Source organism: Sus scrofa, chromosome 1 (genome assembly GCF_054392235.1).
Source record: "Sus scrofa isolate SSC_HxYL_T2T_F1_AM1 chromosome 1, Sscrofa_HxYL_maternal_Yorkshire_Landrace_v2.0, whole genome shotgun sequence".
Lineage (NCBI taxonomy): Eukaryota > Metazoa > Chordata > Mammalia > Artiodactyla > Suidae > Sus > Sus scrofa.
In genome coordinates, this window is record NC_139383.1 from 137083971 (window position 1) to 137111943 (window position 27973).

Genomic DNA, 27973 nt, shown 5'->3' on the forward strand with positions numbered 1-27973 from the left:
GTTTGGCTGCCGCTTTAGAGATCCTCCTGTGCCTTCTTCTTCTTCTTGGGTTTTTCTTCTTGAATTATAGGGGGGTTTGTAGCCTCTCGCTGTAGATAGCTAATAAAATCACTCAATTCACGGCCACCCTAAAAGCAGAAAAATTACTTTGAAAATTTAACCTTTTAAAGAACTCTAGATTACCCCCGCCCCAACAGAGGAGTTTTGAAATTTGGAAAATCACATTAGCAACCACACATATTGACTATGAGAGTTGAAGGAGTTCCTAGTTATATAAACTTGGAACTGTGTTTGTGGGGAGATGAGACAATGCACTTACTTCATATTTCTTTGGATTTAGCTTCTTGTTGGCTGGAGAGAAATAGATGGTAGGAAAACTGGAAAAAGAAAAAAAAAAATTTAGATTTCAGAATACCTCTGACATACATTTTCCCAATAGCTGTTTCTGAGAATAGCTTCTCCTCATGATTTCTAATCTGACCAGATACTACTTTCCATCAGTGGCTAGGTTATATCCTATGAAACCTCAGGAATATGAAGCTCCTCAAGTCTGTGGCATTCATGTGGGCCCATGCTGCAGAAATTTAAGTCAGGAAGGTACTGATAGTTCTGTGCAATGAGGACTCTCCAAACCATACCCAGTAAAGATATGGCTTACAGCCTTTTTTTTTTTTTTTTTAAAATCAATTACTTTCTTACTAGTTTTCATCTACTTACCCTCTGACTTCATATGGAGAAGGCACATCATTGGCTGTAGCATCCATCTTGGCTATGATAATATTTGGATCTTTTCTGAGCTGTTAATGAACAAGTTAGACCTTTAAATTTCAAGTTTTCAGTGAGTGAGGGACATTTAGTCAATTTAGGACTTGAAACAATCTCATTTTTTAAACACCTGGGTAAATTTTGCTGCTGAGACGGGAAGAACAGTGATATTTGCACACAGTACCGAACTTTCCACAAGCTTCTATTTTCTCTAGGTTCCTACATATTAAGACTCTATAAACTATATTCAATATCTTATAAAAACCTACAATGGAAAAGAATCTGAAAAAGAATATAAATAAATTGCTTTGCTGCATACCTGAAAGTAACATAACAATGTAAATCAACTATACTAAAAGCAAAAAACAAACAAAAAACCCCCTCTATATGCAGACACCTTCAAAATTACCTAGCCTAAATAACACATTACAAGGGCTTAACTCAAGTGGTTTATGACAAAGGAACATAATGAATTTATACAAGCCATTACCAAAATTTAGAAGCCAGGATAGTTTTTGTCTTTTTTTTTTTAGGGCTGCACTTGCAACATAAGGAGGTTCCCAGGCTAGGGGTCCAATCAGAGCTGTAGCTGCTGGCCTATGCCACAGGCACAACTACGAGAGATCCGAGCTGCATCTGTGACCTACACCACAGCTCACAGCAACACCAGATCCTTAACCCACTGAGTGGGGCCAGGGATAGAACTCTTGTCCTCATGGATACTAGCTGAGTTCATTAATCACTGTGCCACGACAGGAACTCCATAAACCAGGATACTTTTAACCACAATCTAGATCTAGGTTGAGTCTGAGGAATGGAAAGTTAAATCAGGTATCTGAGTTACTAGGCTAGAGACACTAGGGGGCAGTCAGGAGAAAGTAAGTAGTAGATAGCTGAAAAACATATACTAGTACTTTGGTTCTAACTAATTAGGGTAACTAGCCAATGCTGACTATATATGTAAACTTCCTAACACAAATTTTTTCTTTAGAATATGGTTTAGACTTACCTTCTCTCCCAGTTCTTTATACTTAGGCTCCAGATTCTTACAGTGACCACACCAAGGAGCATAAAATTCAATCAGTACATCTTTATTTTCATCATTCACTATTTCATCAAAATTCTCTGCTACCACAACCTGGAAAACAGAAGATTCTCTAATTGGTAAAGTGAATTGAATAAAATGATGAGCTAGGTTTGTTTCTGGACCCAATTCCTAATTTGTGCTCCCACTGAATATATGTTATTGAAATCCAATTCACATTTATAGACTTTATTAGGATGTTACCATCCCCCAGAAAACAACTCATTCTCAGGTTGGTTACCTGACAGACTAAGTTCAGGAAGTCACAGGAAACGAGTGCCACCCAAGTCTTCCTTAAATTAATCTCAGAGCCACAATCTTAACGCTGTTCTTAGGGGGTTAGCTTGCTCTGTCTCAAAGAATAACCTAGCCCTAATACAAATATCATTAGGGAATTCTGTGAAGGTTTTATATTCCTGCCCCTATTGAGTATTATGAGCTCTGCCAATGCTTATTTTATGACTAGGGAGGTGAGGACAAACAGACAAACTCAACAAGGTCTTCATTTAGACTAGCATTCTCAGAATAAAGAACTGAGGAGGCAGCTGTGTAGCAGCTTTAGGAGGCTATATGCACCTCACCTTAACAGGCCCATCATTGCTCTCTGGGATAGGTTCAGACTTAAGGTATCTCTTTAGGTTGCCATCAAAGTAATCCTGCAGGAATCTCTCAAGAGCCTTGCCATCACGCCTGCAATTGAAAAGACAAGGATCAGGTTTGCTCACTTGCAGCACTGAGAGAACTAAAAGCAATTTCTTATAACACTTCCTATAGGAGTTCCCATCGTGACAGAGCAGAAACGAATCCGACTAGGAACCATGAGGTTGCAGGTTTGATCCCTGGCCTCACTCAGTGGGTTAAGGATCTGGGGTTGCCGTGAACTGTGGTGTAGGCCAGCAGCTGTAGCTCTGATTAGACTGCTAGCCTGGGAAGCTCCATATGCTGTGGGTGCAGCGCTAAAAAAAAAAAAAAAAAGAAAAAGAAAAAAAAAGAATACTTTCTATATATTTTAGCTCAAATTTCAAGATGCAAAAGTAACTGGGAGCTAAAAAAAGGGAGGGGGGAGAGCTCTTTATTTTCTAAAATGCAGAAGTATAGACTGAATAAAAACCCAACCACCTCCTTGTATTTCTGGTTTGTTCTTTGTGGATTAGAAAGGTCAGAGAAGGAAGAGAACATTGGTCCTTCTGGAAATTCAATTCTGCAAAAGAACCAGGTCTTATATTGTTGCTCTGGAGAACAGTGCATGGTATCTTGTTTTATGGATTCATTCACAGGAAGATTTTTATTGGAGCTCCCCTTGGCTCAGCAGAAACAAATGTGCCTAGCATCCATGAAGACACAGGTTCAATCCCTGGCTTCAATCAGTGGATTAAGATTCAGTGTTGCTGTGAGCTGTGGTGTAGGTCACAAACGTGGCTTGGATCTGGCGTTGCTGTGGCACAGGCCTGGTTACAGCTCTGATTTGACCCCTATCCAGCTCTAGGTGCTGCGGGTGCAGCCCTAAAAAGATAAAGACACAGACACAGACACAGACACACACACGATTTTTCTCTTGTCTTTATCTCCTATAGTCTCAGAAGGTAATGGTCAAAACTGCCTTGGGTCTTAAGATCTTTGTAATTCTGAGTTTACTTTAGGCCAATGTGGTATTCCAAGAAGAAAAGACTTTCTGTAGAGATGGGAGGGGACTGGGTTGGTCTGAAATAACATCGATCTCAAGAGACTCATGTTCTCTATCTACTGTTTTGTGGGTTTTAGTTTTGTTTTTTTGTTTTTTTTTTGGGAGGGAGGTCTTTTTAGAGCCACATCCGAGGTATATGGAGGTTCCCAGGCCAGGGGTCCAATCAGAGCTGTAGCTGCTGGCCTACACCATAGCCACAGCAGTGCAGGATCTGAGCCACGTCTGCAACCTACACCACAGCTCACGGCAATGCCGGATCCTTAACCCACTGAGTGAGGCCAGGGATCAAACTCACGTCCTCATGGATGCTAGTCAGATTCTTTTCTGCTGAGCCACGAGAGGAATTCCTCTATCTACTATTTCTAATATCAGGGTGGAAGCAATCATGTATGAGTTCTAAGCTGCCATCACTTTGTTAGTTTTCAAAATTTATTAAGAATCATGGGAGTTTCCTGGCATCCTAGTAGGTTAAGGATCTGGTACTGTTACTGCTGTGGCTTGGGTTTGATCCTTGGCCTGGGAACTCCTTTTTTTTTTTTTGCCTTTTTTAGGGCCACACCTGCAGCATATGGAAGTTCCCAGGCTAAGGGCTGAACTGGAGCTGCAGCTGCTGGCCTATGCCACAGCAGTGCCAGATCTGACTGTACTGTGGTCTACACGACAGCTCACAGCAACACCAGACCCTTAACCCACTGAACAAGGCCAGAGATCAAACCCAGGTCCTCATGGATACCAGTTGGGTTTGTTCCCGCTGAGTTACAATGGGAGCTCCTCTGGCCTGGGAACTTCTGTATGCTGCAGATGCAGTCTACCCCCCCAAACCCCCAGCCATGACTCTTAAAGTATCTATAATTAAGAAAAGTGACAGGCACAGATCACCTAGCTTCACATTCCAAAGTTCTTCTTTATAAATCCCTAGGAGTGTGAAAGGTATTAATAGTTTCTTTGCAGAATTAAATCCCAAACCCACGCTAACTTGTAACTCACGAGAATTCCTCCTGCATGACAAACTTCTCTCCTTTTGCAGTTCTGATAGCAACAACAGGAATCTCTCCAGCAGTGCTTTCCAAGCCAAAATCAGAAAGTTCATGACTAAAGGTTTTGCGGCTAGCTACAGCAAAGTTGAGTTTCTTCCCAGCATCTAGGAATTTCTTTGCCACCATCATCACTCTATGGGAAACAGAGATATTTATGCCAAGATTATACCAGAGTGGTAAAGTACTTCTGAAACCAAGAAGCCAGAGTCTAGAAAGCAAAGTTTAACAGTCCATACATCCCTCTGGAATCAGTCTAAACTTGTCTTCTAGGGTGCTGACCCAGGCTTATGGTGCATTCCAAAGTCTTACTGAACTTAAGTGCCAAACTGTTGGTACCCAATAGTCCATTCACATCGAATCTTGCTATATTGTGTGTATATATATACAATATATCATATATATTGTATATACATATATATATTGTAAAATACTGCACGCATTAGTAACTGACCCAGAAAGAAAACCTATAAGGATAAAATGCACTGAGAATCTTAATGCACAATTGTTGGCACGTTTTAAAGTACATTTTATATCACATTTCCATCTTTTACTGGGAGGTTAGTAATCAGCTATGTCACAAGGCAAAGAAGATAACGGAAGATATGCCCAGCAGACTCTGGAAACAGTTTGTTATTTGTCCTAATGTAGTTCTTGAGAGTCACCTGTTCCCATTCTTCTTATCTGTTCTCACATCACCTTGGGTAACAGGATACTTAGAAGGAACTGTTTATGCACTGGGTAAACTTGTTTACAAAGGGGAAAAATGATTATTACCTGTTTCTCCAGTAGTTGGAACCTTTAGCATTCTTTTCATAGTCCACATCATAGTAAGCCAGCAGTAAGTCCTTGCCCTGTATCAAATCTTTATTGTCTTCTGTCATGTGAGGGCAGATACCAAAACTGAAATGAAATAATCCATTATCAAATTTGGCAGGTTTACAGCTACATTATGGTAATTATCACACAGTCACCAGTTGTACTTAAAAAGGAAATAAAATTTTCAACATATAGGATAAGTACTAAATAATTAATTACCTTATAGGACCACAATATGAGTTCTAGGGCCCAAACATTACTGCTTTAATATAAACTCATCAACTCAACTATTATCATTACAACCCCATGAATGAGGCTATTTAAATCCAAAACATGTCTCTACTTAATATCTGAGGTAAACAAACTAAAATAAAGCCAAGAAATCCCCAAAAAAGCATAAAGAGGGACTTACATGTTTTCCTGAATAAATTTTTTAATCTTTCCACTGGTCATTTTCGGTTCTGTATATGCCACAGTCTTGTCCTCAAACTTGTTCATCAGATGTAAAGGCCGAAACAAGGTGATACCCCTTAAAAAAAAAAATTCTTAGTAGGTAGATAGCATAAGAACTGTCTCGTATCTTTTATTTAAAGCTCAGACTATCTATTCTTCTGCCACTTCTACTATTACCATTTAAGAACATAAGAACTCTTTTCTGGAACCATAGCCTTGGCAATACGACCTTATCTACAACACAAGTGCTAATAATTACCTTAATCTCAAGCACAATAACTGGATATAAGGGTTTAATAAAGCTAGGTTGGAAAGCTAGGAAACCTTGGTTCTAATTCTAGCTCCACCACTAATTTCAAAGATTATTCTGGGCTTCAGCCTTTTTTTTTTTTTTTTTTTTTAAAGGGCTACACCCGCAGCATATGGAGGTTCCCAGGCTAGGGATCCAATCGGAGCTATAGCTGCCAGCCTACACCACAGCTGTAGTGAAGGATCCAAGCTGCGCCTCTGACCTACACCAAAGCTTACAGCAACTCCGGATCCTTAACCCACTGAGTGAGGCCAAGGATCGAACCTGCAGTCTCATGGTTACTAGTCAGATTCGTTTCCGCTGCGCCACAATGGGAACTCCTGGGTTTCAGCTTTTATATCAGTACAAAAGAGGGTCAGAGTAGATAATTTCCAAACCTTTAAAAACAATAAAAAAAACAGAACCTAATTGTACCCCCAAAGCCCCAATATGCATAATAAAATAAAGCAGAGCTTGCTCTTATTAGAAGGCATCTTGGGAGTTTCTGTTGTGCTCAGTGGTAATGAACCTCACTAGTATCCATTAGGATGTAGGTTCGATCCCTGGCCTTGCTTAGTGGGTTAGGTAGGGATCTGATGTTGCCATGAGCTGTGGTGTAGGTCGGCAGCTGCAGCTTCAATTAGACTCCTAGCCTGGGAACTCCCATATGCTGTGGGTTCAGCCCTAAACAAAATAAGACAAAAAAAAAGAAGACATCTTGCCCTTCCACTCTTCTTGAAAATTCAACCCTCTCATATAGTGAAAATTACCTCATTAGACAAAATATATTTAAGATTCCTTCCAGCTATATAAAATTCTATAGGTAGGTACACAATTTTAGATAATGTTTGGCTTGAGTTAATTAGAAAAATTTTTTTTGCTCTAGATTTCTCTATCCCAATAGACCAGGTTTACAAATTTCACTTTTTTTTTTTTTTTTCTTTTTAGGGCTGCACTCATGGCATGTGGAAGTTCCTAGCTAGGCTAGGTTTCCAAGTGAGCATGATAAATCAGACCTGCAGATGCTGGCCTATACGCCACAGCAACACCAGATCCTTAAACCATGGAGTGAGGCCCGGGATTGAATCTGCATCTTCATGGATACTAGCCAGATTTGTTTCTGCTGGACCACAGTGGGAACTCCCAATACTACTTTAATTGAGACTCTCCTGACTGCCCCTTTCAAACCACTACTATACAGGTGTCAGTGACTCTTCTTCCGAAACACAAAACTGTCACATTACTCTTTAGCTCAGTCTTTCAATGGCTCTCAACTGTCTAAAAGATAAAATCTAAATTATTTTGTTTGGAACTTCAGGTCTTCTATAACTTGGTCTGTGCTTACCTCTCCAACCTTACCTTGCACCAGGGACCTCACTTATGAACAATACTCCAGCAGTACTATGGGTCCCATTATGCCTTCTCTCCTCCTGCCCTATCTGGAACAAATTTTGTCTCCCTGCCATAACCTGCCTGGAAAAACTTACCTTTCAAGATACACCTCAAGAGTCACCTCGTCTAAGAGACTTTTTCAGATACTACTCCCCACCCAAAAAGACAAAAACAACTTCCTCCTCTGTACATCCAGTACACTGCATTCATTTCTATCATGGCATTTATCATGCTCACTAAACACTCCTATACTATCTCCTGCTACTAGATGCTCCTCAAAGGCAGCAACATTTTTCCCAACTTAGCTTCTGCTGAGTAAGTGCTCAATAAAGCTTTTGGAAAAAACAGGCATAAAAATCATCAGTTCACACAACAGCACTGGGTCAGGTGCTTATTTATAAGGACATTCAACTCAGTTACTTACTCTCCATCATCATCATACTTGTCCACCAGAGATTCAACATTGGTGTGTGCAAATCGGTAGTTATCCCTCAAGTTGCTGGCTGCTTTTAGAAACTCAGAGTGAGCTTCACTGAATAAATCCTTGAAAAAACCTATACAGAAAATATCAAACACAAGGAAGAAACAGTCAGTGCTAAGATATACTCAGAACTTTAAAATTCTTCTATTTTTCAAAGCCTTCATTCTATTATGGATACGCAAGGCAAAGTAGGAAGACTGCGTCTGCTTTGCCATGACTACTAAGGATGTTTGACGAAATATCCAGTTTAAGAATTCTTGGGAGTTCCCTTGGTGGCGCAGTGGTTAACGAATCTGACTAGGAACCATGAGGTTTCGGGTTCGATCCCTGGCCTTACTCAGTGGGTTAAGGATCCGGCGCTGCTGTGAGCTGTGGTCTAGTTCGCAGACGTGGCCTGGATCCAGCATTGCTGTGGCTCTGGCGTAGGTAAGCGGCTACAGCTCTGATTCGACCCCTAGCCTGGGAACCTCCATATGCCGTGGGAGCGGTCCTAGAAAAGGCAAAAAGACAAGACCAAAAAAAAAAAAAGAAGAAGAAGAAGAAGTTCCTATCCTGGCTCAGTGAGTAGCGAACCTGACTAGCATCCATAAGGATGAGGGTTCGATCCCTGGCCTCGTTCAGTGGGTTAAAGATCTGGCGTTGCCATGAGCTGTGGGTAGGTCACAGACGTGGCTTCTATTTTGTGTGGCTGTGGCACAGGCCAGCAGCTACAGCTCCAATTTGACCTCTAGCCTAATAAATCAGATAACTTCCGTATGTCTCAGGTATAGCCCTTAAAAAAAAATCTTTCTTGTGGAGTTCCCACTGTGGTACAGTGGGCTAAAGGATCCAGTGTTGTTGCAGCTGTGGCCTAAGTCACATCTGCAGCCTGGATTCAATCCCTGGCCTGGGAACTTCATATGTTGCAGTATGGCCATTTAAAAAAAAAAAAAAAAAGAAAAAATAAAAATTCTTGCTCTACCCTTAAAAACCTTTTTTTAAAATAAAACCAAGTGAGATGATTTTTTAGGGTTCAAGTCTTAATTCTAGTTTTTCAGAGCTGAAAATTTTGGGCAAATTGTTTTACTACTTAGAGTTTCAGGGGCTATCTTAGGCATCAGAGGATTAAATAAGGCAACATGTCAAAATAATTGTAAATTAATTCACCCTATTTTTTGTCTTATTTGTCTCTAGAACTTCAAATCTAGAAAAGTGACCAAAACTTAAGTGTTTATTAAATGGTTAACTCCTTGTAAAATATATAGAATTAGTAAAATCCAGATGATAAGAAGTGACTTTTAGTCAAATGTAAATAATAAACCATTTGCTACCGCCAGGGGGTCAGTTTTCTTTTCTTTTTATGGCTGTACCCACAGCATATGGAAGTTCCCCGACTAGGGATCAAATCAGAGCTGCAGATGCCCTCCTACACCGCAGCCACAGCAATACTGGATGCAAGATGCATCTGCGACCTATGCCACAGCTTGAAGCAACGCACTGAGCGGGGCCCAGGATTGAACCTATATCCCCAGGGAGACTATGTGGGATTCTTAACCTGCTGAGCCACAACAGGCACTCTGAAAATCAGTTTTATTATACCAATTAGGAGATTAAGAGAAGCACAAGCTTATATGTTTAAATTTATTTTTCAGTCAAATGTATTACACATTTTTATTTATTATTATTTTTCAGCCATACCTTCAGCATATGGAGGTTCCTGGGACAGGGATCAAACCTGCTCCACAGCAGTAACAATGCCGCATCCCTAACCCACTGTGCCACCAGGGAATTCCTACACACTACATTAAAAAAAAATTTGGGGAATTCCCATCGTGGTGCAGCAGAAATGAATCCGACTAGAAACCATGAGGTTGCAGGTTTGATCCCTGGCCTCGCTCAGTGGGTTAAGGATCCGGCATTGCCATGAGCTGTGGTGTAGGTCGAAGACTTGGTTCAGATCTGATGTTGTGGCTGTGGTGTAGGCTGGCAGCTGTAGCTCTGATTTGATCCCTAGCCTGTGAACCTCCAAATGCCTCGGGTGAGGCCCTAAAAAACAGCAACAACAAAAACCTTGGTGTTTTATTCTGCTGGGTCCAAGAAACACTGTATATTATATCAAAACTTCTATACATGACAAGAAAAAATATGGACCACCTCACGAATTTTCCTGTTATTCTCGTGCAGGGGCCATGCCAATCTCTATACTGTTCCAATTTTAGTAAATGTGGTGCCACAGCAGGTACGCACATTAAACAAAATGAAACGATGAACACCCAAGACATAAAATGTGTATAAATGGCTCAAGTTATTTTAAAAATAAGATATTCCAACCCCTGAGAAAGCAAAGATTACTGTAAAAATCTATATACGAATCCTAGCAGTTTAATCTTAAATTGTAAACTTCTCTTCTACTGTGAAAAGGGCAGACACAGAGGTTTATCATTTACTTATATCCTCCCACCTTAAAGCCCTATTTTCAGTCTTAAGTACTTTATTATATAGTTAAATCTCAGGAATTTAAGAAGTGATAGGAAAAACTATTTTGCTTCTTTAATTGACAATAAATCTTTACATATGTTAACAACACCAAGCTACTCAAAACACATTTGCTACTTACCCACCACAGAAGCATCTTTATCACTAATGAACTTTTCAAACTCTTCCTCAGTTCTGAGAGGAACTGAAGCTGGACCAGCCTGCTTCTTCAGGTGGCTGACAATTCCATCTTAAAATATAAGACGAAAGATTATAGCAACACAAATTTATAATTTTTGAAAAGTCATTCACATGATTCAAAGCTTAAAAGGTTCCAAAGCATATACATTATTCCCATCCTTGTCCCCAGGTAACCCAATTTCCTTCCTGTAACATTTTCAGTTTTACATATATTCTTCCAGACATATTATTCATAAACAAGCAATTACACATTTTTCTCAATTGGCAGCATACACACATGCTGTTCTGCAATTGTTTCTGTCATTTAACACAGTTTAGAGATAATTTATGTCAATACACATAAAGAGCTACCTCAATTATTTTTATAGCCACATAGTGTTTCACTGTATGGATGTACCACAATTTTATTTAATCAGCCACAACTGATGAACATTTATTTCCAATTTCTTTACTTTTTTTTTTTTTTTTGTCTTTGGAAAGTTTTATTTAATTTTTTTTATTTTTTATTATTTATTTATTTATTTATTTTGTCTTATTGCTATTTCTTGGGCCGCTCCTGCGGCATATGGAGGTTCCCAGCCTAGGGGTTGAATCGGAGCTGTGGTCGCCAGCCTATGCCAGAGCCACAGCAACGCAGGATCCGAGCCGCATCTGCAACCTACACCACAGCTCACGGCAACGCCAGATCGTTAACCCACTGAGCAAAGGCAGGGACCGAACCCGCAACCTTATGGTTCCTAGTCAGATTCGTTAACCACTGCGCCATGACGGGAACTCCTATTTTTTATTTTTATTTAATTTTTTTAAATTTATTTTTTTTTCCCCACTGTACAGCAAGGGGATCAAGTTATCCTTACATGTATACATTTTATTTCCCCCCACCCTTTGTTCTGTTACAATATGAGTATCTAGACATGGTTCTCAATGCTACTCAGCAGGATCTGCTTGTAAATCTATTCTAAGTTGTGTCTGATAAGCCCAAGCTCCCGATCCCTCCCACTCCCTCCCTCTCCCATCAGGCAGCCACAAGTCTATTTTCCAAGTCCATGATTTTCTTTTTGTTTCCAATTTCTTGCTGATGATTCTGGAATAAACAACCTTGTACTAATGTCATTTTACACATGATTATTATCTGTAGGCTAAATTTCTAGAATTGGATTTACTGGGTCAAAGAGTACATATGCATTTCTGTTTTTAACTCCTCCCCTCAAAGAGACTGTACTTATTTACATCCCTACAAGTGCTATTACATCTTTGTGCATGCTGTTCTCTGCCTAGAATAATCTTTCCCCAGATACCCACCTGGTTTCCTTCCTCATCTCTTCCTTTAGGTCTTCACTCAAAATGTCATCTACTTTGGGAAGCCTTCTCTGACCATTCCTTGTAAACTAAAACCTGTTCAACTCCCAACATTCCCTTACCTCCTTCCCCTGCTTTATCTTTCTTGTGGCACATTTCACTCATCTAATTAATACACTATCATTATTATTATTTTTTTAATTGCTTTTTAGGGCCACACCCACAGGATATGAAGTTCCCAGGCTAGGGGTCAAATCGGAATATAGCTGCCGGCCTACACCACAGCCACAGCCACGTGGGATCCAAGCCATGTCTGCAACCTACACCACATCTCATGGCAACACCAGATCCCTGACCCACTGAGCCAAGCCAGGGATTGAATCTGCATCCTCTTGGATACTAGCTGGATTCGTTTCCGCTACTCCATGACAGGAACTCCCTATCATTATTATTGTCTGTTTTGTTGATATATACCTAGCTCTAAGAATAATACCTAGCACGTAACAAGCTCAAGAAACATCCATTTTGCAAATAAATAAAACAAATCCTTTATTCTTAAGTGGCACAGAGGCACATGTAGTCTTACTTTTTGTCTTTTTTAGCACCGCACCCACGGCATATGGATGTTCCCAGGCTAGGAGTCTAATCGGAGCTACAGCCACTGGCCTACACCACAGCCAGAGCAACGCAGGATCGGAGCCGTGTCTGCGACCTACACCACAGCTCACGGCAACGCCGGATCCTTAACCCACTGATCAAGGCCAGGGACCGAACCCACAACCTCATGGTTCCTAGTTGGATTGTTTCCGCTGTGCCATGACAGGAACTCCTAGTCTTACATTTTAAAAGCAGAAAATGCAGTGACCTGGCTAGCTCCTATCAGGATTTAACTAAACACAGGGCAAACTAAGTCATGTGTGGGATCCACCAAATCACTTTCCTACTGAGGTGAAATGGGCTAAATAAGTAAGAGTTTAGAAATAATAATCACACACAAAAACACAAAAAATCCTAGTCTAGTTGAAACACTATCATTCCACTTTCTTCTAGAGTCTAATGGAACCATTCATGGGCTCAAATTGGTAACAGGTCAAACAGAGGCAGTGCTATGCCTCCATAATACTCCACACCCACTTCCCCTGTTTTCTACGGAGTACCCCCACAATGGGCTAACTGACTGAAACAGTACTGTTTAACTCTTTCAACATGACTGAGCCTATTTTGCTCACAAAGATATTTTTTTTCCTTCTCTCTCCATTTATGATTTTCTTTTCTCTTAAATGTCTCCTTCAATTCCTCACAGAGGAGGGGCTGTTATCAACAGCTAAGTCGAAATCAGATATGATTTGTTTAGTCTGCAAGGGGGCTGTGATTACTATATTACAATATAAATTATTATAAAGAATTTTACCTCAGGGCTGTAATGAAAAGTGTTACTTTTCCCCCTGAGTATTTTAAATTTTCTGGAAGGTAAAATAGGAGTGCTGAGTAACCAGTTTAAGCAGGAAGGTAAACAGCACAGTTAATGGAATACGTGAACAAAATACTCCATCCGAAGTAGCCAAGTATCTCATCTCCCAGACAGACGCTGAGAAATTCTCAAGTTTAAGATATCTATGTACAGCCCAAGTGAAATTATCTGCCTAGTAACAGTCTGGATGGGTTCACAAACAAGTAACTATAAGACCTGTCCGGAGTTCCCGTCGTGGTGCAGTGGTTAACGAATCCGACTAGGAACCATGAGGTTGCGGGTTCGATCCCTGCCCTTACTCAGTGGGTTAAGGATCCGGTGTTGCCGTGAGTTGTGGTGTGGGTCGCAGACGCGGCTGGGATCCCACGTTGCTGTGGCTCTGGTGTAGGCTGGTGGCTCAGCTCCGATTGGACCCCTAACCTGGGAACCTCCATATGCCATGGGAGCAGCCCAAGAAATGGCAAAAAGCCAAAAAAAAAAAAAAAAAAAAAACCCCAAAAACCTGTCCGAGTTCAGAGAAAAACATAGCAGTAATTTGAAATGTTAACTCTATCCTAAATTAAACCAATAAAATGTGAATAGGGGAGTTCCCGTCGTGGCGCAGTGGTTAACGAATCTGACTAGGAACCATGAGGTTGCGGGTTCGGTCCCTGCCCTTGCTCAGTGGGTTAACGATCTGGCGTTGCCGTGAGCTGTGGTGTAGGTTGCAGACGCGGCTGGGATCCCGCGTTGCTGTGGCTCGGACCTAGGCCGTAGGCCGGTGGCTGCAGCTCTGATTCAACCCCTAGCCTGGGAACCTCCATATGCCGCAGGAGCGGCCCAAGAAATAGCAACAACAACAACAAAAGACAAAAGACAAAAAAAAAAAAAAAAATGTGAATAGTAACATGTATTCATTAATGCTTTTAAGAATCAAGGAAAAAAAAAGAAAAATGAAGATTTCTTTACTTTTGCACTTAGATACATTAAATTTGGAATGTTGGTTATATGACTGCAATTGGGCCATGCATTAAGAGTCACTGAGCATCTGTTACATGTGGAGAACCTAGATGCTGGGGATAGAGCAGTAAATAAACCAAACAAGGTCTCTGATCTCCTGGAGCTTACAATATAAGTAAATATTCAAATGAATATGCCTGGGTGGCTACCTTTGGTTTTGGTGGCCTGACAAAGCATCTGAGAGGTGAAGTTTAAGCAGGATCTGAATGACAAAAAGGGGCAGACCATATACCAACACAGGGGAAGACCATTTCAGGCTGTGAACAGCCATGGCAAAGATCCTAAGGTGAAATCGTCTTGAGATGACATTAGAGTTAGGCAGGGCCATGTTATGTAGAGCTTTGTATAGAGTAACAACATATGTGCTGAAAAAATTCATCTAAAATGCCCTAAATAAATGACCCCTTTCCTCAGCTTTCCATCATAAAAAGAAGGAAAAATATGCCCGATTATTTGACAGACTCAAGAAAAAAAATAAAATACATTTTCTCATCAATTACGGGCTTGGCTCTACCTACAGACCAGTCCATTTACCCCTCAAATTTACCTGTTAACCTTGCTAATTATATTCCAGTCACATGGTCTCTCTGTCCCTTGATCACACCAAGCTCAGTTATGCCTTAGGGCCTTTTTGCATCTGCTTTCCCTTTGCCTGAAGACTCTAGCCCACATCTCCTCATGGCTAACTCATTTTCATCGTTTGGGTCTCAGCTCAAAGGTTATTTTTCTGATCACTCCTTTTTTTTTTTTTTTGGCTGCACCCTGCAGCATGTGTAAGTTTCTGGGCCAGAAATCAAACCTGCACCCACTACAGCAGTGACAATACCAGATCCTTAAACCCACTGTGCCACAAGGTAATTCCTGATCACTCTTATAATGTGGTAGTCCCAACCCCATTGCTATCATATTGTGTTTTATTTTTCTCTTTTAAGGCTCTTATCACTAGCTGAATTTACTTTATCCATATATCTTAATGACATTAAAAAATTTTTAATTGCGGTAAAATACACAGAACATAAATTTACTGTCTTAATCATTTTTACATATACAGTTCTGTGGCATTAAATACATTCGCATTGTTGTACAACCAATCTCTAATACTGTTTTCATCTCATAAAACTTCAGCTCTACTCAATCAACAACTTCCCATTCTCTCATTCCCACAGCCCTTGGGAATCACTTTCTACCTTGTCTCTGTAAAACTGACTACTCCAGGAACCTCATGTAAGTGGAATGATACAGTATTTGTCTTTTGCATGACTGGCTTATCTCACTTAGCATGTCTTCAAGGTTCATCCATGTTGTAGCACATCCTTCCCTTTTAAGGCTGAATAATATTCTAGTGTATTATATACAATTTAAATATAATCATTAACACACTACATTTTATATATTCATTCATCCACTGATAGGACACTTAGGCTGCTTCTACCTTTTTGCTATTGTAAATAATGCAGCAATAAACATGGGTGTACAAAGATCTTTCAGATTCTGGTTTTAGTTCTTTTGGGTATATATATATACCCTGAAGTGAAATTGGTAGATCATACAGTAATTCAACTTTTATTTTTTTAGAAACCACTATATTGCTGTCTATAATGGCTGCATGCACCATTTTACATTCCAACCAATAGCACAGAAGAGTTCCAGTTTCTCCACATCCTTGCCAACACTTGTTTTTTTCTTCTTCTTGTCTTCTGACTGTACCTATGGCATGTGGAAGTTTCCAGGCCAGGGATCAATTCTGCACCAGAGCAGTGACCTGAGCTGTTGCAATGACAACAGTGAATCCTTAACCTACTGCACCACAAAGGAACGCCCATATAGTTTTAAACTTGTTGTTGCCTTTTTCTCTTCATCTCCCAGAATGTAACCATCACAAGGGCAAGAACCTTGTCTGTTTTGTTTATCAATAAACACTGAGCACCTAGTGTATCTAGAGTATCTTGCTCAGAGTAGGTACTCAATAAATATTTATCAAATAGGGAGTTCCTGTTGTGGCTCAGTGGTAAGGAATCCGGACTCTTATCCAGGAGGACACGGGTTCAATCCCTGTCCTTGCTCAGGTTAAAGGACCTGGTGTTGCTGTGAACTGTGGTTTAGGTGGCAGACACAGCTCAGATCCCTTGTTGCTGTGGCTCTGGCACAGACTGGCAGCTAAAGCCCTGATTCAACCCCTAGCCTGGGAACTTCTGAATGCCATGGTGGTACAGCCCTAAAAAGACAAAACAAAAACAAAACAAACAAAAGTATCAAATAAAAAACTGCCTGGTTGGAGTTCCTGTCGTGGAGCAGTGGTTAACAAATCTGACTAGGAACCATGAGGTTGCAGGTTCGATCCCTGGCCTTGCTCAGTGGGTTAAGGATCCGGCATTGCCGTGAGCTGTGGTGTAGGTCACAGACGCAGCTCGGATCCTGCATTGCTGTGGCTCTGGCGTAGGCCGGTGACTATAGCTCCGATTCGACCCCTAGCCTGGGGACCTCCATATGCTGTGGGAAGCGGCCCTAGAAAAGGCAAAAAAGACCAAAAAAACCCTGCCTGGCATGGAGTTGCCGTTGTGGCCTAGCAAGTTAAGAACCCGACCAGTATCCATGAGTATCCTGGCCTCACTCAGCGGGTTGGGGATTTGGCATTGCTGCCAAGCTATGGCATAGGTCGCAGATGAGGCTTGGATCTGGTGTTGCTGTGGCTGTGGTATAGGTCAGCAGCTGCAATTCCGATTTGACCCCTAGCCTGGGAACTTCCGTTAAAAACAAACAAACAAAAAAACAGTGTCTGTGATGATTTGGATTCAATCCCTGGCCTCACTCAGTGGGTTAAGGATCTTGTATTGCTGCAAGCTGCATAGGTCACAGATGCAGCTCAGATCTGGCATTGCTATGGCTTTGGTATAGACCACAACTGCAGCTCCGATTCAACCCCTAGCCTGGGAACTTCCATATGTCACAAGTATGGCCTTAAAAAGGAAAAAAATAACAACAACCTTGGTAGACCTTATAACTCAAGTATTTTCTATATTACTTAAATAACTTGTTCATTGAGAGAAGTCTTTTGTTAGCTACCAAAAATGCCATCTAAGATGAGGAGTTTTTAAGACTTAAAGTATGTCTTATAGACAATGTCATGTTACCACTACAGGGAAGTTAAACAGATCATTTTCAGAATGTAATCCAGGATCCTTACCAGCAGTCCTGGGCCCATCATAAGCACCTGCTTCTTCACCATCTCTAAATATCTTCAGGGTTGGATATCCACTCACTCCATACTTATTACAAGTATTTGTATTGGCAGTACAATCAACCTAAAGATTAAAATACACAAACAATGGTTATCCAAGCACCTGTTGCAGGCTGCTCCTTTATTCCCTAAATATTAAGAGTGATCAAATCAGGAGTTCTCCTATGGTGCAGCCTCGCGTTAAGGATCCAGTATTGTCAGTATAGTGGCCCGGGCAACATGGCATGTGGTGGAAAAAAAGAGCGTGGTCAAATTAAAAGATCAAGCAATTCTTGGCACATCCCACAGAACATTAAACATATATATATTTTTTGCCTTTTTAGGGCCATACCCGCAGTATATGGAAGATCCCAGGCCAGGGATCTAATCGGAGCCATAGCCGCTGGCCTATGCCAGAGCCACACCAATGGCAGAGCTGAACAGCTCACAGCAGTGCCATATCCTTAACCCACTCAGTGAGGCCAGGGATAGAACTCGCATCCTCTTGGATACTAGTCGGGTTCTTAACCCCCTGAGCCACAAGGGGAACTTCAAAACATTAGATTTTAAAGGCAAACTGGGAATTCTCATTGTGGCTCAGTGTTAACAAACCTGACTAGTATCCATGAGGAGGCAGGTTTGATCCCTGCCCTCTATCAGTGGGTTAAGGATCTGGCATCACAGTCGGCTGTGGTGTAGGTCGCAGACACAGCTCATATCTGGTGTTGCCGTCACTGGCATAGGCTGACAGCTGCAGCTCCAATGTGACCCCTAGTGTGGGAACCTCCATATGGCATGGGTGTGGCCCTAAAAAATTAAAAAAAAAAAAAAAAAGCAGACTGGTGTTTGACTAGCTGCATCAGAAGCACCTAAGGAACTCTTTAAAATTTAGATTCCTGGAATTCCTGTTGTGGCTCAGTGTAAATGAATCTAACTAGCATCCATCAGGACAAACGTTCAATCCCTGGCCTTGCTCAGTGGCTTAAGGATCCAGCGTTGCTGTGGCTCTGGTGTAGGCTGGCAGCTGTAGCTTTGATTTGACCCCTACCCTGAGAACCTCCCTATGCCGTGGGTGGGGCCATAAAAAGACCACCTCTCTCCCCCACAGTTTAGAAACACACAAGTGACTATTTGAATTTGGCCCCTTGAGTCTCTACTGTTTAAAGCAGTAGTCTTCACTTTTTCACTGCCCCTCAGAATATATGAAGGATAAATCAATTAAATTAGAAACAGTGGCTTACTTAGATAATGATTATTATCTTACTATGATACATGCCTTTTAGGTGAAGTGAGGTATAATTTGATTTGGAAAGGCACCTAGAGTTATTAACAAAGGTACCAATATGCCCTGAGCTAGTCTGAATCTGGGCCAAACTATAACATAACAGATCTATCAAGAACTATCAGGAAGAATAAAATTTCTATCTAGCCACTTATTCCAAACTAGGCAATGCTGCCAGCACTTCACATATTATCTCATTTAGTCTTCAGAGGATTCTGAGGTATGATCCCAATGCCTTAACCAAAACTAAAGCTCAGAGAAGGAATATGTTAATAGTAACATAGCTACTGCCACATGAGGCAGGAACTAAATTATAACAACTCTTTTTTCCTATGGCAACCTGCCAAAGAACATCAGGATTGAAAGCAGTTTTCAGAAATAGTTCTATATATGTATGAACTATTTATTTGAGGCTGGCTGAGACACGAGATTTTAGAATTGAGCGACTAGGGGTTTACTACACAACAATGGCAAAATTCTGGAACCAATACTTTGACTATAAAAGCAAATACGAGTTTATAGTTGACCAGTTAGTTACATACTTATCATCATCTGCCTGTCATTTTCCTATGCTCATCACCGTGAAAAGCAACACAGTAGTTCAGGGAATTGATTTACTCAATGATAATTATCCTCTCATCTTGACTACTGTAATTTTACTTTCCATATCTGTCCCTTACACCTTAAATTTTTTCTCTGGGTGGGGGAGGTGTGTGGAAATTCCCAAGGGATCAAACCCGTGCCATAGCAGTGACCCAAGCTGTTGTAGATCAGACCCTTAACCTGCTATACCACGAGGGAATTCCCATGTGTGTACCTCCTAATTCTTATTTATCATATATTTTATTTCTTTCTTAGGCCAGTATTTCCCTTAGTTTCACTGCATGTAATCTTTTGAGACCATAATTAATACAACAGTCAGTTGTGTATCTGCCCAGAAACTAGTGTTCTCTCAGCACTGTAAAAGAAAATCAATGTTAATTTTTACCAACTACTATTTAAAATACCTCATTTCCTTTAATGAAGAATCTACCTATAATTACCTTTGCTAATGGAACTATTCCTTTTAACCTGGTAGCTGCCGCTTCATATTCAGGTGCAAGCCTCTTGCAGTGTCCACACCTATATAAATACATTAAAAAAAAAGGCAAATGCTCAGTTTATATCCAGGAAGTTTGTTAACTTTGTTTCTCTAGGCAGAATCTCAAATTAATGTACTTGCTTTTGACTAATAGCTGCTTCCAAAAGCAAAAATATCACCTGAACAATATCTCTTACTGATAAAGTAAATCAGAGCTCTCAAAGGTAAAGGTACTATTCCCTAGCCTAAGATCAACTCTATAGGACTAGCTCAGTCCAGGGCAGCATCTATTTTCTCAATTAAAAGTACCATGGGGGTTGTTCCTGTCGTGGCACAGTGGTTAACAAATCCGACTAGGAACCATGAGGTTGCGGGTTCGGTCCCTGTCCTTGCTCAGTGGGTTAACGATCCGGTGTTGCCGTGAGCTGTGGTGTAGGCTGCAGGCATAGCTTGGATCTGGTATTGCTGTGGCTCTGGCGTAGGCTGGCGGCTACAGCTCCGATTGGACCTCTAGCCTGGAAACCTCCATATGCCACGGGAGCGGCCCAAAGAAATAGCAAAAAGACAAAAAAAAAAAAAAAAAAAAAAAAAAAAAAGTGCCATGGGGGTAGTGGTGGGGATAAATCACGAGTTTGGAATTAACACAGACACACTATTATATATAAAATAGATAGAAGAATACTATATATTCTTTTGCTGAATACATGAAACTAATACAACATTGTAAATCAACATACTTCAATTATTAAAAGTTTTTTTTTTTTTTTTTTTTTTTGTGAAGTGCAACTGGTCCCTAAAAACTGTAGTTCAAAGAAGGAAAGGGCTCAAGCCCTCTTGACCAATTAATGATAAAATAAAGGGCAAGACAGCAATAATCCCATTCTTGGTATTATTTCCCAAAGGAGGGTACTTATTTCTCCTTAGACAAGTAGGTCTGTGGTTCTTTTTTTTTTTTTTTTTGTCTTTTCTAGGGCCGCACCCCCGGGATATGGAGGTTTTTAGGTCAGGGGTCGAATCGGAGCTGTAGTCACCGGCCTACGCCAGAGCCACAGCAACGCAGGAACCTACACCACAGCTCACAGCAATGTCAGATCCTTAACCCACTGAGCGAGGCCAGGGATAGAACCTGCAACCTCATGGTTCCCAGTTGGATTTGCTAACCACTGAGCCATGATGGGCACTCCCGTGGTTCTTAAAAATATAGTGACTGTGGAGTTTCCTAATGGCAAAGCAGGTTATGGATTGGTGTTATCACTGCAGTGGCATGGGTTTGAGTCCTGGCCTGGGAACTTTTACATGCCCAGGGCATGGTCAAAAAGAAAAAATACAGGAGTTCCCATTGTGACACGGTAGGTTAAGAATCACTAAAGTGGCTCTGGTCATGGCAAAGGTGTGGGTTTGATCCCCAATCTGCCACAGTGGGCTAAAGGATCAGGTGTTGTCACAGTTGTGGTTCAGAGTCAATCCCTGGCCCAAGAACTTCCACACGCCTTGGGTGTGGCCATTAAAAATTAAAAAAAAAAAAAAAAAGGAAAAAAAAATTGTGGCTGAAAACTTGTAAGGTCCCAAGCATGGCACTAAGTCTTTAAGAATCACCATCAAGTACTTTTTCCCCATTCCTTCAATATGACTCTCTGTGACCAGAAACCCAGTTTGAGGGGTAGTGGAATAAGGCCCAGAAGGTGCGCATTTAATATAAAGACGCTAGCAGCTTGGAGGCTTTTTTCTTCTGAACGGAGTTTCAACACAGCATTAGAGTGACATATTTAAGACGGCAAGCTACAGAGTTCACCTGACTATAAAAACTGATGAGGATAGAGTATTATGTCAATTGGAATATTTTCCCAGAGGGCCATCAGAACACCTGCTCCTCTGCCCAGAAAGTCCAAACAATCCCATAGGCACACTGTACATGCAATGGGGGGGAGAAGCATATCAGTGCACAAGAAGCACCAGCTATATATCATCTCTTCAAAAGCCAATGGGTTGCAGAGGGATTACTTTGAGAAGGTTGAGTAGTTCTGTGATCTCCCCATAGACAGCAAAAATAGAAGACAGAAGAAAGGAAATAAGAAAACTGAGCTGATGTATTTCATAGCCAAAAGTCTCAAAAGAAATTTTTTTTGTCTTTTTAGGGCCGCACCTGCAGCACATGGAAGTTCCCAGGCTAGGGGTCTAACTGGAGCTGTAGCTGCAGGTGTACACCAACAGCGGTACACCACAGCCACTGCAATGTAGGATCTGAGCCGTGTCTGTGACCTACACCATAGCTCAAGGCAACACCGGATCCTTAACCCACTGAGTAGGGCCAGGGATGAAACATCTTCATGCATACTAGTCGGATTCTTCACTACTGAGCCACGATGGGAACTCCTCAAAATTTATTAAGGGCGTTCTCTAGTGGTGCAGTGGCTTAAGGATCTGGTGTTGTCACTGCTAGCCCAGGAACTTTTACAGGCCACAGGGGTAGCCAAAAAATTTTTATTTTATCCATTAATGAATGGATAAGTAACTTGGAAACATTCTGCCCCTAAAATTTGTTTATTTTGGCCATACCTGAAGCATAGGCAAGTTCCTAGTCCAAGGACTGAACCCATGCCACATTAGTGACCCGAGCCCCAGCACTGACGATGCTGGATCCTTTACTACTAGGCCACCAGGGAACTCCTAAAATTTGTTCAAATCAAAGGATTCTGGAGTTTATATTTTCCAAGGTTTTTAGAAATACTATTCAAAAATAATTAGAAAGCTTAATTGATAGTGATATAAAAATGTATGTTGCTTGGGTAACATACATACTTACTAAAAGCATAAAAGAACCAAACGATAAAAACCATATCAAAAATGGGGGGGATGCATAAGATGGGGAATGGAGTACGCAGGGGACCTCAACTGTACTGGCTTTTTTAGACCAGGTGGTGAATAAATGGTATTTCTTATTCTGCACTTCACGGATGCACATTTTACCATATCTAAAATAGGGATATATGTTGCAATTGTGTCACAGTGTCAACGGCAGAATTTTTCTTTTCTTTTTTTGTCTTTTCTTGAGCTGCTCCCATGGCATATGGAGGTTCCCAGGCTAGGGGTCTAACCAGAGCTATAGCCACCGGCCTACGCCAGAGCCACAGCAATTTGGGATCTGAGCCATGTCTTCGACCTACACCACAGCTCACGGCAACGCCAGATCTTTAACCCACTGAGCAAGGCCAGGGAACGAACCCACAACCTCATGGTTCCTAGTCGGATTTGTTAACCACTGTGCCACGACAGGAACTCCGCATTTTTCTTTTTTGAGACATCAAGTAGTGGTCCCTCTCACAATCAGTAGAATGTACTGAAGGGCTATTTTTGGTTAAGAGATAATACATGTATTATTTGTATTAAGAGATTTCTGTTGAATATATATGTAGTCATTGCCAAAAAGGCTGAGTCAACAGTTTTAAGAATAGTTTCACCTCGGAATTCCTACCATGGCACAGCAGAAACAAATCCGACTAGGAACCATGAGGTTGTGGGTTTGATCCCTGGCTTTGCTCAGTGGGTTAAGGATCTGGCGTTGCCCTGAGCTGTGTTGTAGGTCGCAGACATGGCTTGGATCCAGCATTGCTGTGGCTGTGGTATAGGCCGGCAGCTGTAGTTCCAATTCGACCCCTAGCCAGGGAACCTCCATATGTCTTGGGTGCGGCCCTAAAAAGACAAAAAAGACAAAAAAAAAAAAAAAAAAGTTTCACCTAATATGTTTAAACTTAGCAAATGATTCCTCCAGGAATCCAAGAGATAACCAGAGGTGTATAGGAGGGTACTGTGTGTAAGTGGCAAGGCCAGGACTGAAAACCACTGCCTTAAGCATTGCTAATATCCCTAATACGATCAAATGCCCAAAGGGAGAACCTGTTTAACATGTTCCAATGAGGCCGGAGGAGACCGTCCTTTCTAAATTTACCTGGAAAGGAATTCAGGTGGATTTTGAAGGTGATCATCAAGACTAACCACTAAAAAAATAAATTAAAAAAAAAGACTAACGACTACTTCTTTCGCAAACCCCTACATATTATTGAAACACAAAGAGGAGTTCCCCTGGCGGCACAGTGGGTTAAGGACTTGGTGACACCACAGCTGCGGCTCAGCTTTGGTGCCCGGCCTGGGAATTTCCAGATGCCTCAGGTGCAGCCAAAAAAGGAGGGGGGAAAAATATGCTTGTCACGTGCCTGTGCTTCTGATGGAAGAAAAACCGATATAGTCCTTTCCCTATAGGACTATCAGACTGGCAGGGGTGATAGACAGTATTATTAGGTCCCAAAAGAGAGGAGAAAGCAACCAGTTAGTTGTTCAGGGAAGGAAGAAGTAACCCCCCCCAATTCTGGCCACACTTGCGGCATGTGGAAGTTCCCGGGCCAGATATCAAACCCACACCACAGCAGCTACCTAAGCTGTTGCAGTGACAATGCCAGATCCTTTACCCCCTGTGCCACCAGGGAACTCCAGGAAGAAGTAACTTTTTTCCTATGGCCACACCCATAGCATATGGGAAGTACCCTGGTTAAGGGTTGAATCTGAGCCACAGATGTGCAATGCTGGATCTTTTAACCACACTGCATTTGGGCAGGGGATGGAACCCATGCCTTTGCAGCAACCAGAGCCACTACAGCTGGATTCCTAACCTACTGGGCCACAGTGGGAACTCCAGGAAAAGTAACTTCTGTGCTAAATCTTGTTGAAAAAAATCAACAGGAGGTGGGAAAGGGAATTTCAAGTAAAGGAATCAGTACATATAAGAAGAAATATTAAATATTACATTTTACACTACAGTCTTTTTCTATACTCTATAAACACTTATATCAAATATCATTCATTAACACTACTGTCCTACAGGGAAGGACACAAATTTACAACAGAAGTAGATGCTGGAGACTTAAAACTTACTTAACACTGATGGATAAATTTTCAGAAATTATCACAAACATTTAAATAGTTCTATTTACTTCCAGAGAAATTCAGATACTCCCATTCTAAGATGACTGATTCCACCATGGAAATATTAGTCTACAGAGTCAGCTGCAAAGAAATCTTTCACTTTCACTTATAAAATGAAAGTGAAAAAAATACCCTATAACAAATGAGAAAAATAACTTGCTCAACACAGCTCCATTTCACTTTTAATAACCGTTTCTATCCATCTTGTAAGCTAGTAATCCTGATCTATACAAAGAAATATAGCAGTCAGAAAACATTTCCAGCCGAACTATTAATAAAATAAGAATAGTCGATCATAGAGTTCCTTATGGAGCAGCAGGTTAAGGATCTGGCATTGTCACTGCAGCAGCTGGAGTCACTGATGTGGTGCAAGTTCAACTGCTGGCCCTGGGACTTTCCACATGCCTTGAGTGCAGCCATATTGGAAAAAAAAAAAAAAAAGAATGGTTGAATGGGAAGAAATAAGGACATCATCAACAGGAGACTTCTTCTTTTTTTTTTTTTTGTCTTTTGTCTTTTTTGTTGTTGTTTTGTTGTTGTTGTTGCTATTTCTTGGGCCGCTCCCGCGGCATATGGAGGTTCCCAGGCTAGGGGTTGAATCGGAGCTGTAGCCACCGGCCTACGCCAGAGCCACAGCAACGCGGGATCCGAGCTGCGTCTGCAACCTACACCACAGCTCACGGCAACGCCGGATCGTCAACCCACTGAGCAAGGGCAGGGACCGAACCCGCAACCTCATGGTTCCTAGTCGGATTCATTAACCACTGCGCCACGACGGGAACTCCAACAGGAGACTTCTTTGATTCAAATTTCTCATTCAGAAAACTGATTCTTCTTGTAGGTATTGTGGAGGATGACCTTAACTTCCATACCAATTAAAAGGAGACACCACTGCAGAGATCCACCCAGTTTTAGGGATAGTTTAGTGCATGATGGGATATGTAGTTTTTAAGGAAGCACATGCAACAATTTAAAGTAGCAGAGAACACCTTCAATAGGGGAAAAAAAAAAAAAAACTGCTTTAAACTAAGTCTAATAGCCCACAATTCTCCTGCAATTCATTTCATGTTGACCCCTGTAGTCAGAGGCACCAAATAGTCTTGATACAACTACATAGAGCGCCATTTTAATCACAGTGACACCCCCTGAGAGTTAATAGTGTGGTAATATGATTGGGAAGAGTTGTTTCCAAAAGAATGTGAATTCTATAGATGTATAAAAACCACCTATGGGAGTTCCCGTCGTGGCGCAGTGGTTAACAAATCAGACTAGGAACCATGAGGTTGCAGGTTCGGTCCCTGCCCTTGCTCAGTGGGTTAATGATCCGGCGTTGCCGTGTTGTAGGTGGTGTAGGCTGCAGACGCGGCTCGGATCCCGAGTTGCTGTGGCTCTGGCATAGGCTAGTGGCTACAGCTCCGATTGGACCCCCAGCGTGGGAACCTCCATATGCCGCTGGAGCGGCCCAAGAAATAGCAAAAAAAAAAAAAGACAAAAAAAAAAAAACAACCCAAAAAACAAACAAAAAAAACCACCTATGATGTGTAATCAGTACCGCCAGTCAGCCACAGAACAGCCCCGGATGAATAAACTGCCACCAGCTGGAAACAAAATGTGTTGCCTCTAAACACAGCCTTCTGGTTCAGGTGGTCTTCATTACAGGACTTCTAGTGTAACCCTCAAGTCAGCTGAACCCTTGCAGAATGAAGATGAGAATCAGAAGCAAGTGAAAGTTACCTAATATTCTTTTGCTGTAACTTTTGAATACACATAATTTTTAATTTAGGGTCATTGTCGCAGAAGAAAAATCAAGTACTACAATTAGTGTGCTTATACTGAGTTGTCCCCAGTGTTAAGATAATCATCGTAAAGATAATCTGGTAAAGATTTTTTTGGGGGAAAAAAAAAACACCACACCACCACCAGAGTGCTGGTTTACTGGGCCAGAAATCCTATTTGGTCTCTCCCCACCCCCACCCACCAGCTTTTTATTTCCATTTAGTTTTATCCAAAAGAATTTACATTCTTGTTCAGTTATATCACTCAAGTGGAGTATTTCACCAACACTACCTTCTCACTGGGGTCTTTGGCATTTTTTAGAAATCCTAACTAAAAGTGACCATTTAGACAGATTCTAACAGAATTACTCTGTTTATTTACTCTTTTTTTAACAAAATTCTGCTAATGTTGAGAAGTGATGGGCTTAATGGTGAAAGCGCACCATGTGATGGACAAAATAACTGCCTGCCTCAAGAAAGCACTTATGACCATTCTGCAGCCACTGAGTGACCTTGGCTAGAAACCAATGGCTGCGTGGGGCAAGAAAGGAAGTACCGTGGGGGCCCAGGGCTTCTGCACTTGGTGAAACGCTGACTTCCAATATAAGGCCTTGCGATGCTCGTCTAATGAATGGCAAACAGCAACACTGACTCACCCAGAAAACTGTAAAGATACGAAACGAAGCGGGGAAAGGCGGCGGGCGGGGGTGGTGTGGTATGGTGGTTAAACCCTCTGCAATAGGAAGTGCCACAAGAGCACCGAGGTAAGGATGTGGCCCTGCGGGAGAGGGGCCTCGCGTTTTCCCTCTCCGGTCTCGCTTCCAGGCCATCAGCACCGACTCCTCCGCTCTCGGTGAGGCAGCTCGGTTCCCCGTAGGTGGAAAATCTGCGGGCTGCTGCCGGGATCGCGGCGATGATGGAGGGAGCCGGCGCTGCGTAGGCCTAACCGTTCCCGCGCCCTCGCTCCGGCTCAGCCCGGCCCTCCCTCTCCCGCCCCGGTTAAGTGGCCTCACCAGGGGGCAAAGAACTCCACGAGCATGAGCCCCGCAGAGCCCGTGTCGGAGATGCGACTCTCGAAGTTGTCGTCGGTGAGTTCCAGCACGTCGGAGGCAGCGGCGAGGCGGGCGGCGGCGAGAAGAAGCGCCACGCCCGGGAACAGCGCTAGGCGGCAGAGGCGCATGGCGACCAGCTGAGGCGGGGGCGGCCAGGAGGGTCA

At 41.9% G+C, this 27973-nt stretch overlaps 1 protein-coding gene and 1 pseudogene across 1 annotated transcript; both read right to left on the minus strand.

Moving 5' to 3' along the window:
* Positions 1-11: 11 nt before the first annotated feature.
* PDIA3 (protein disulfide isomerase family A member 3) lies at positions 12-27940 on the minus strand. Its single transcript, NM_001195112.1, has 13 exons — positions 27771-27940; positions 19968-20046; positions 17610-17727; positions 10598-10705; positions 7945-8074; positions 5799-5915; positions 5345-5470; positions 4521-4703; positions 2431-2539; positions 1775-1903; positions 718-797; positions 320-377; positions 12-128 (listed from the first exon to the last, which is right to left on the minus strand). The coding sequence occupies exons 1-13, from the start codon at positions 27935-27937 to the stop codon at positions 15-17; spliced, it is 1518 nt and encodes a 505-aa protein (NP_001182041.1). The 5' UTR covers positions 27938-27940; the 3' UTR covers positions 12-14.
* Positions 10120-10214, minus strand: LOC146406387 (U6 spliceosomal RNA; annotated as a pseudogene).
* Positions 27941-27973: the final 33 nt, after the last annotated feature.